At 29.3% G+C, this 11,806-nt stretch overlaps 1 protein-coding gene across 5 annotated transcripts in view; it reads right to left on the bottom strand.

Moving 5' to 3' along the window:
• Window positions 1-11,806, bottom strand: part of LOC119605197 (RNA pseudouridylate synthase domain-containing protein 2-like) — a 137,641-nt gene that overhangs the window by 13,964 nt on the left and 111,871 nt on the right. For all 5 annotated transcript variants that reach the window (XM_037958157.1, XM_037958158.1, XM_037958155.1 and 2 more), the window contains one exon: window positions 2,186-2,278. In XM_037958157.1, the coding sequence (XP_037814085.1) occupies window positions 2,186-2,278 (93 nt within the window). The remainder of the gene's footprint in view (window positions 1-2,185; window positions 2,279-11,806) is intronic.

Here is an 11,806-nt window from a genome sequence, read left to right as displayed (position 1 = left end):
GATCTTATATGGGGAGAAGAAATATCGGAATCTTGTTCGTCTTAACCCCACAAAATGATTCCCCTTTCCAGATATTGAGATAGCGGAAATTTCAGCTCGATTAATAAACGTTAACACGTGCCGCTCGTCGCTCATATTGAATAAGTCCAAATTTTTGGCCAAAAAGCTAACATATGAAGCTATAACTTCAGAACGGTAAATAATAGAAACACACTTAGTACCTCAAAACTAAGCTAATATTATACTTCATAATTTATATTATATACATAATTCTTGTTACTTTAAGTCAAACAGTGTTAAAACTGATTTTGTCTCAAAAAAAGTGACCTACCTGGTCGCGGTAGGAGCATACTTCGTATATTTTGATAATATGTGATAAAAGTTGCTATTAGGTAAATATTTTACATATTATTGTTAAAGAATCATAATGTACATGGATTTAATATTTCAAAAGGATGTAAAACACAAAACTTGGTTCAAAAATGTAAAAGTTATTAAAAATTTCCCAGACCACTAACGTTTCTCAGAACGTGTCTTTGTTTGATATATTTTATAAAATTATAGGAATTTATAATATATGGTCCGATATTTAAAATAACAACAAAAAAATAAAATGATTAAAATTGATTTATAGAACTTTGGGAATATATTGGACCCAAGTGCTTTAAAGGGTTAATTTTAATTTTTTTGTTGTTATTTTAAATATCGGGCCATATGCTATAAATTCTTGTAATTTTAGTAAAAATGGCCAACAAATAAATAATATTTCGATATGTTTCAATGGGAATTTCCAAATATTGCAAAATTTTACCTCTAAAGTTTACGCCTTAGGATTTCCCGATTTATATATAACTTCAGGGACATATTTTATATTATCTAAGAAATAATACTCTGTAAATATTTTGTTTAAAATGTATAACAGTAAAGAATTAGGACATATTTTGTAAAATATTACAAAAAAAATAAGTTTTTCGCGAAATTTGCAGAGTTCAAATCGCAGGTACAGCTTAACTATAAGACGTATTGGCCTATTTTTTCTCTGTTTTATTCCCTAATCTATTGACAAGAAATCCCCCGGTGATATTTCAAAAATTGTTTAACAAAGATTTAAAAAAATGAAATGGAGTTTTGAAACTGCCGTGTAAAAAATAATTTTTTTTTGATCATAGCTGAGAACATGTCTACGAATATAAACATATATTTATATATTTACTCGAAATTAAAAATTTATATTCGAGTAAATATAGATATATTTTATGTAATAAAATAGTTTTATTAGAGTACATATTTTCCAAAATAAGTTAAATTTTTTTCCACATTTCCTAATCAACTGCTCTGAGACATGTTAACGGCCTGGGGAATTTTTAATAACTTTTACATTTCTGAACCAAGTTTTGTGTTTTACACCTTTTCGAAATACTAAATCCTTATGTACATGGATTTGATTCTTTAACAATAATATGTATAATATTTATTTAATATTTACATTTATCACATAATATCAAAATATACGAAGTATGCTCCTACCGAGACCAGGTCACGTTTTTTGGAGAGAAAATCTGTTGTAACTCTGTTTGACTTAAAGTAACAAGAATTATGTATATAATATAAATTTTGAAGTACAGTATTAGCTTTGTTTTGAGGTACTAAGTGTATTTCTATTATTTACCGTTCTGGATTTATAGCTTCATATGTTAGCTTTTTGGCCAAAAATTTGATTTATTCAAACTTTGAGCGACGAGCGGCACGTGTTAACGTTTATTAATCGAGCTCAAATTTCGGCTATCTCAATAGGGGAATCATTTGTGGGGTTAAGACGAACAAGATTCCAACATCGACTTTTTGCGGTCACTCTAGTGTGTATATATGTAGATTTAAATGTTTGTTTAGTTTGGACAACACAAACTTGGGAACATTGTTATCCAATGTTAATTTTTAAATAGGTACCCATATTTATAGCTACTTAAGAAATTTATATCTTATTACACTTGTACTGAAAATTTATATTTACAATTATTACACTATTATTTTATATATTATATTATACTGTCAATTTTGAAATGTTAAAGTGCATTTTTCGAATATATTTAAACATAAATACTTATTTTAAATTTTTCATTGATCAAGTATGACAATTTAAATTTTCTACCCTGCATTGCCGGACCTTTTTTAAAGTTTAACGTACCTTTTTCAAATCTTTCAATTGATCCGAATCCTCAGCTTTTCTTTTTTCAGGATTTTGAATTTTTGGCTTTTCCTTATCATTGGGTGGCAGCAACTGAAATGAACAAAAAAACAAATATTAATTTTGTAATAAAAATAAATAAGTATATATTCACATATTGGATTATGCCAATTATTGCACTAGATAAAACATTTCTAAGAACATATTCTTGATAACGAAAGATTTTTTTTAAATTTTGGTATTTCATAAATTACTTTAAAATGAGTGTATATTTTTGTTGAGTATTATTTGTCTGGAGCGTCTGTGCAACAAAGTTAATATCAGTAGTTAATGTCATTTTTTTCAAACATTGATTTATACTTTTACGTAAAATCCATTCTAAATAACACGATAAATAACTTTTTAATCGAGCGTTAAGTACTACATATTAATTTATCAAAGCTTTAGATAGAAGAATTTTTGTTTTTTTTTTTTGTTTGCAACCAAGACCAGCATAAAACAATTTAATTAATGCATATTATCATCATGATGAATGAATTGATCAGTATTTATTTAATTGATGAAATGTCTAAAAAATCAAATATTTGTATTTAACATAATTTTATTAATTTATATGAAAAAAGTCATTGGTCTAGACTGGCAAACAGCAAACAACCCACGCCGTGCTTTCATATTTTGATGATCGTGAAAATAAGTTTTTATTAGTTTTTTTTTAAATTTATTAAACACTTGTTGAATAACTTATAGATACGCACGTGATTTCAAATTAAACTATTTTGGTCCACACTTGCCGTCGTAGTTTGTTTTTCTTTCTTCAAACAAATTTTAATGAAAATTTTCCCTTTTTCTAGAAAACACAAAAAATTTGTTGACACATTTTGTGTATTAATAAATTTGATAGGATGGTGTAAAGATAGGTATATAACATCAAATTATATACATACATACTTAGGTATAACATAAGATCGTAGTTTTTTAATATGTATATATCTTAGAAAATAAGAAATATATGTATGTGTATGTATTCTTATATTTTTATATAAGCATGTACACTGAAAATAGTCAATGACTATTGGATTTTGGAATCACTTTCATAACGTATAACATTATTTTAAAATTATTTTCAATAGCCTCAACAATTAAAACAGAGAAATCAATTCTCAAAGACACAAACTAAAACAAGTTAAAACAAAACAACTTCTTTACTACCTATTTGAAATGACTAATCTAAGTACTTATTTGTAAGTGAGCATGGTAAGTATTTGCCTATAATGACATTGCCGTGTTAAAGTAATGAATAAGTAGTGGAAAACTGTTAAACAGTTTTTTAACTCATTACATTTTAATGTGAGTTTTTGCGATAATAATTTTAAAATAAGTATTTACGTCTCTATAATACATATAAGAGAAATTTGCGAAAAATAATTTTAATAATACACTTTTAAATATTAAAAGTTTTAAACATATTTTGGTGTCAAGGTTATATTTTGACCCTACCATATTATTAAAACAGGGTTAATATTGTTTTTTTCCTTTGTGTCTTTTAATAGTTGACCTTAAAAGTAATCGAATTTGATTTTATCAACTGAAAAATAGTTTTATATGTAAAACATTTTTTTCAGTGTTGGCATAAAAAGAATATTTGGCACGTTTTCAAATGTTCTTTTTAATATGTACTAACTAAAAAAAATATATAATAATTTTCTCAATAGTAGACCTAGCAATTTGTTACTTTTTATAAAATACATTAAAGAAGCTGCCAGCCAATTGTATGAAAAAATGTTTGTTCGAAATATTGAGGAGTGCGGTCAGAATATTGTGACACAAGCATATAAAGTTTGACGTATCAACAAGTTGTGGTGCTATATTCGGCTGTACCGAACATAAATACCCTCCACCTTAAACTGGTTTGATATATAATCATATTGAAAATTGTAGAACTGATTCATTCATATCATACACTTCTTATTAGTCAATATACTTTAAATATGCCTTAAATTATGCTATGAATATTAATACACTGTTACATAACTCACTAAAATGTGTCTGTGAGTAATGTATCAATATTAATAAATATCATAAATTTAAAGTTTTTAACTCGTTGGAAAGATAATTTGCACTAGAAGATAATTTTTAAATGTTTAAAGAAAAAATATAATTTGTAATTTTCAAAGAAATCAGAATTTGATAACGAGCCTGTGTTCCCGTTGTCCGAAGTTATTTTCAGACGCAAAAGAAAATCGATTCTTTTTGATAATATTCATACAACTTGATTATTTTTCATTCATTAATAGGAATGTTTTGAACATTATTTGAAGGTAAATTTTATTTAAAAGTTATTTTTTAAATTTGCACGTTTATACAAATTTAACAATCGGTTTCCGGCGTGTGTTTCCATAATCCAATTGTCATCAAAATTAGGTCCATTCAAAGCAAATATATTGGTCTAAAATATACTTACATACATACATACATACATACATACATACATACATACATACATACATACATACATACATACATACATACATACATACATACATACATACATACATACATACATACATACATACATACATACATACATACATACATACATACATACATACATACATACATACATATGTATACAAAATTATTATACATATTAATGAACGTACATATGAATTGTATGATTTTATACCAGGAGACCTGAATGTTGACAATGCTTAAATAAATTTACTAAAAATATTTAAAAAATATACATAAAAATGTTATACGTCGTATATTTTTTTATTATTTTGATTTAAGTGTGTTGCCAAGTATTAGCTGAAACATAACAAGTGTTTTTTACCCTACAACATGGAAAATATTATCAATTTCTCAGAATGTTTGTTGCCAATGCTTAATTGCCGTAGTATCATACATTATTCATTTATATACAAACTTTAACATTAATTTAGATTTCGAAAAATGGAAAATGGAAAAACTACCTGAGAAAACACAAGTTTTCAGAAGAGCAATGATACTAATTATTTCGATTATTCCTAAAGGTGACTAAAAAATAATAATAATAATCATTCTTATGGAAACATCTGTTTTGTTTTCATAAAAATTAGTCCCTGAGAGCCATAAGCCAATAGACAAATTTTCATGATAAACGCATCCGTTCTCTTCTACAAACTTACACTTTAGTATGTTTTATAAGAATATTGTACTGTTTAGTATAATACTGAAGGTCCATCAGTTCAATAAAGGAAGGAATTACATTTTGAAACGAATCCAATAATAGTGTAAATATGTATGTTGATACTTATGTGTTATGTTCTTTTTATTTGTGTTTTTTATATTGAAAGTAAGCATGATATTTCAAAATTTGATGATGCCAAAACTTTTTTATTAGAATTCTACAAAAACCAATTGGTTTTTCCTTCATCTATAGGTAATAGAGCACAACATTCACAAATTTGAATGTTTGTATTTAAAAAACAGATAAATTTTTTAAATACTTACATATATAAAATTTAAAAATTGATTGACAGCAATTAATCAGATAATCCAACGACGATTAACCGACTGAATACTATAGTAAGTACATACGCATATTTGTATGTACTATATAGTGCACATTTACCAATTGACCCAGCTAAAAACGATCATATGAACAGTTTATTTTGAAAATATGGTATAAGTCAAAATACATATTTTTAAAATGTAGTTAAAATTTTAATATTACATAAAATTTTGAATTAATCCAATATACTTATTGGATTTTTTTAAACTTTAAAATTTATTATTTTTTAATACAAAACGGGCCTCATTCCAATTTCATAATAAATATTTTTATTACAAATTCAAATATCTTTCATTGTGTAGAAGTATCATATTGTATATATTACATGCAACTGCTAAATTTTCATGAATTTAAACTTTTGGCAGAAATGTGATTGTTTTTAATATACTTTAATTTACCTGTATTTAAATTAACATTACTTGTACTATTTGTCAAAAAATTAATAAAAATAATAAATAAACAATAAAAATGAAGAATTTTTTCTTCTTCAATCTCAAAAATTCCATGATTTTAAGTTTATTACAGGAAAAACATTTTAATTCTTTTTCGCCCACATTTTAATTGATAAAGTGACTTTACTTCTTTCCTGCAGAATGTGTTAAAATTCTCTTAATTATGACAAATTTTTGCCAAAAAAAAATTCCGTAAAAATGTTGAAGATTTCATACATATGTATATGCTAATAAGAAAGATTTAATTTTTTAATTTAACGTATTTTATTTATTAACACGCATTATTCGAAAGGTATTCCCAACATGCTATTGCACGGGACACACTAATCTATTTAGAGATCGTTGCTATTTTGTCAACTTTGTAGGTAGGAATGTATGTATGTGAATCAAGTTTTGCTAAATAACATGTCTTTTTTACCTTACCGTGGGAAAAAACTTAGAGGATATCCGCAAATTATGAAAATCTTTACGAGATATGGTGGTATTGAAAAATTGTTTATTCATTTAAACAAACAAACAAAACAGAAATTACGACTCTTACCAATATGTATTGTGTACCAATACTTACACATATGTACATATGTATGTACGTTTTATCACATAATTATGTATCTATCACACTTAATCGTAATTGAAAAATGGACGCGAGATTGTAACAATTTCTCAAGTGGCCATGAAAAAATTAACAATGCGAAGACCTGAGTTAAATTATAACAACGCATAGTGCTCGAAATGCGCAATCTGGCGTTATTAAATTCCAAACTATTTACAACAATGCTAAATTATTATTTTCTGTTGTAAAAAATGGGCCCAATCCACGAAAAAATAACATAGGGCTTTTTAAATGCTTTTCAGTAGGGAACTTCCTATTGTAGATTTCTATTGAAGCTGGTTAACTTTAGCCACAGAACTTCTTTTTTCAGTAAATATGCCCCTTCTATTTAAAGAAAATTTTAAGTTCAAACAAAAATATAAAAAATTATCTTTAAATTGGGAAAAATGCGCTTGAATAAATTGTCATTAAATTCTCTAAATTTACTTCATACAAAGTTAAAGTCAAATTGAAAACGTCAATTTGATCAGAGGAATGTCGGTAATCCGTAAGATAAAAATCATTTACCGATTTTAATGCTTAAAAATTTGAATTAAATGTCGCCAGATCATTCATTTCGACCACTGTGCAATGCCTTCATTCATTATTGGAAATTTATATTTAGGATATAATGTCAATATTAAATGTAATAATTATTAGGGTTATATAAAAATTAATTAAATGTTTAGGCTTTTCCCAAGAAAGTTATGTTTCCTATTGAAAAATCTAACGTTAAATAAACATTAAAAAACTCCTACTATTTATATATAATCAGAGAAATGGAATAAATGAGTTTCTAAAATCCAATAAAGTATGACATAGTAGTTATTTTAATAGTAAAAAAATAAATTTCCTTCTAACCCATAAAACTCAATTTAAACGTACTATGGGAACCAACTAAGAATCGCAATCTATGCATGTGCATCACAAAGATGTGCGTATTGCCATGAGTTCCCAAGACAAACATAGATACAAAAAGCTACTCGACTTTCCACATGGCACGTTAGGGCGAAACTACTTTTACATGTTTTTACACATGTATTTACAATAAATTATTTGATTGTTATTAGTTAAACAATTGGATTTATTTTCATTAGTTATATAATTAATAAATATTTTTTAGGTTATTTCACCGACTTCAATTCAGAGGGTATAAAAAAGTATTATAGTACGAACTAATGACAAGGTTGCCTACAGAGAAATGTCAACTTTCCAATGATATAAATTGTCTTTTCTTATTTTTGAAATTTCCTCCAACCTTTTCCATACACTTAGCTGCCCCAACGTGCTTTGCACAAGTTTAATACAAGTGTATTGAAAATATTATTAAACCACATTCAACGATTTGTTTTATAACTATTGTAAAAAATCATCGTTCTTTTACCTGTTATGCACCTGTCTATTTAGTAATTTAAACAATATGTATTGCATTTAAAGGCTAAATAGAAAGAAAGTAAGAAAACTATATCAAGAAAAATAAAACAAAACAACATACTGTAGTTAGTTTACGAGTACAAATAGATAAAATTACAGTTACTGTGTTGTTGTACTTTTGCCATCCGCTTGTTGTTGTTGACCATTTGAGGAGACATGTTCTTGTTTTAATTGGCCTAAATCAATATAGTAATTGATGCTATAGTTGGATCAAGTAAATTGCAGATACTGATAATGGAATTTAAAAAGCTTTTGTGTTAGTTACAAGAGAGGCACTGTTTTTTAATGTATTTACCACCACCACTTCTACCAGATCTATAATTACGAGAGCCACTACAAAAGTATATTTAAATACATATTCAGCAATTTCTTCAGTGTCAGTGGAGTATGAGTTAAGAAAAGTGATCTTCCTAAAAATTGGACTAATTGGTAAAACTAATCATTTTGAAAATGTATATGCATTTGTTTTTAAACGATCCAGAACGATACAAAATTACTGAATTTACCATTCATGTTCACGTTTTGAAATGTCATAATTTACAATTATTTTATTTAAATAGACGGAATTCTTCAGCGATTATTATTTAATCGCTACATTTTTCAAATTATTTTGTATTATTAATCAACATTTATTTGATATTATTTTTTCGAAATGTTTTCTTATAAAATGTATATTAGGGTTATAACCAAAATTAGGCCCTATTACTACGTGGTAGCCAGTAGGGAAAACCTTTTTCTTGGGTCATTTTGGTGCAAAAACTTTCCGCGGCAAAACGATTTTCTAAAACCATTGACAATCAAATTTACATGAATTTTTGATAGTACAAAGTAAACATTTTTTTTACTAAATTTAGAAGAGGGATAAACTGCTGGACCTATCCTTGCTTTTTTTCACTGTAAATGCCGTGGGTCAAACAATGACACTTGTTTATATAGATTCAGATTTTGAATAAAATATTAAAAATTTTGTTGAGAATAAATTTCAAAAACTTTAAAGCATTTGCCGCGGAAACTTTTTTAACGTTCGGGAAAAGGCGATATACTTTTTCTATGTACTTTTTTATACTCTATTTATGTGCAATGCATAGGACTTATTTTAAATGTTCAAAAATTGTTATAACCCGAATCCATACATATGTTTTTATCCTGGAATGGTTTATAAAATATATATACATATTAGCAGACATAATTATGTTAAGTAGTTAGGAAATTAAGTATTTTTATTTTAAATATCTACATCCTAGCACACACCCTGTGTAAACAGGGTGTGTTATACCTAACTCTGAACATATTATTGAAAATGAGGTGAAGTACTCCAATAGGTCTGATTGTTCTTAGATTGAACCATCAGGAAATCTTTCCAAAAAATTTATGAAATAAGTAGGTATAATAGTATTATAATGAGTTGTTAAGGAAGAATTCAACACAATTTTACTAGGTTAGGTTGATAGGAGGATGTATACTACATCAAATCCGAAGAAATACACCTAGGCCACTATCGGGCCTGTTGTGCGCTCCAATTCAAGAAAAAAAAAATTGTTCACTGAATGTATTATTTTTCCATGTTCAGAAACTCAGTTTCCTGGATGTAATTCCTAAGAATCTTCCAATCGGTGTTGGTTAAGAATGTTATTTCCGGAATAACATCACTTCCAAGATACTTGGATCTAACTTCGACGAATGCCTGACAATGGCAAAGAAAGTGCTCCAGAGTTTCACTGTCCTCTCCACATGCTCTACATTCGTCTGAATTCGCACGTCCAATTTTGTATAGATGTGCTCGTAATCCTGTGTGTCCACTGAGAATACGTACCATCACACTAACCTCAGACTTGCTCATTTTGAGAAGATTTCTCGTCTTGCTCTCATCAGGGTCACCCCATAGAATCTTTGTGGTTCTACCCACCGTTTCATTATTCCAAGAGGCCTTATGGGATTCTCGCATCCATATTTTTAATTCAGATTTTGTTGCGTCGAATGGTTTTGCGTTTGTCAGGTTAACTACATCAAGCTCCCTTCCCTTTAAAGCTATTACATTCGCCCTTTCGTTGCCGACTCCTCCCGAGTGGCCTGGTACCCATATGATGTGAACCTTACCTCTGGGAGAGTATTCAGTTAAAGCTTTCTTACAATCCAATACGGTCTTAGATTTAATTCTATCACCTGACATCGCACAAATTGCCTTCTGGCTGTCGGTAAATATATTAAGCCCTGTGGGCGCCATATTTATTCTAATCCAATTTACACATTCCGTTATTGCTCGTACTTCTGCCTGGAGGCTTGTGTTATGATTAGGTAAACGGTGGTATATTTCTGTTTCTGGGTCTTCAATATAGAACCCCAGGCCCACTTTGTCCCCTAATTTAGAGCCATCCGTGTAGCAATGGATTCCTACTGGTATTTGCTCTAATGTTCCGCTTGACCAAGACATTCTATCTGGGATTAGCGTTTCAAAGTTTCCGACATATTCAGTGTCTGGTATGCGATCAGGCACGTCCGATGAGTGTGTATAACCTTCCAATGTGTCCAGTATACATTGATGACGTGTCCTATAACCGTTTTTGGCCAGTTCGCCTAAAGTAAAGAGCCGTTCGGCTGTAAGCGCCGCCTCATATCTTATATATGTTTCAATGGGTGGAATATCTAGCTACGTTTCCAGAGCCTTGGTTGAAGTAGTACACATGGCACCACTTATACCCAAGCAGCATGTACGCTGAACTCCCTGTAGTAGTTTGATATTACACTTTTTGTCCAAAGCAGTCCACCAGATTATTGAAGCATAAGCTAGAATTGGTCTAATTACACTTTTATAAAGCCAATTTGTCATAGTAGGACTAAGACCCCATTTCATGCCTATGGTTCTCCTACATATCGCCCAGCACCGATGTGCCTTGTTGATCCTATCCTCTATGTGGTGTCTCCATTTTAATTTCCGGTCAAGTATTACACCTAAGTACTTAACTTTGTCTGTCACCGGTATCTTCTTGCCCAAGAAGCAAGGTTCAGTATATGTAGAAATTTTTGTCTTTCTTGTGAAAAGACAGATTTCCGTCTTCGCCGGGTTAACATTGAGGCCTCTCGGTTGAGCCCAGCTCAAGGCCGTATTCAGAGCCTCCTCAGCTCTTCTACACAAGTAATTTGGATCCTTTCCCTTTAAAAGTATTACGACATCGTCTGCATAGCAGACAGGTCTAAGTCCTTTCTCGGTTAGGGTCCTTAGGAGGCTATTAATCGTAGTAACACAGAGTAAAGGTGACAAAATGCCACCCTGTGGTATACCGCGAAATACCTTTTTCCTGATAGTTATATCGTACATCTCGCAGCTTATCCATCTGTTCCTTAGCATGTAGTTGATCCAGTTACGGAGCACCCGGTCAACATAAAACTGGTCTAGGGATTGGATAAGGGTATCAGTGTGCACGTTATTGAAAGTGCCTTCGATGTCAATGCATACTGCCAGTGTATACAGTTTGCTATCGAAAGATTCACCTATGTAGTGGACAACTTCATTTAAAGCGGTTTCCACCGATCGTCCCTTTACATAAGCATGCTGCTTATATTTAAGGTCTTTGTATGGTATGCTGCTTTTA

This window comes from Lucilia sericata, unplaced genomic scaffold (assembly GCF_015586225.1).
Source record: "Lucilia sericata isolate MDLA Ls3-8-SP2 unplaced genomic scaffold, ASM1558622v1 Contig000463F_arrow, whole genome shotgun sequence".
Classification (NCBI taxonomy): Eukaryota; Metazoa; Arthropoda; class Insecta; order Diptera; family Calliphoridae; genus Lucilia; species Lucilia sericata.
This window is presented reverse-complemented; position numbering and strand designations above follow the sequence as displayed.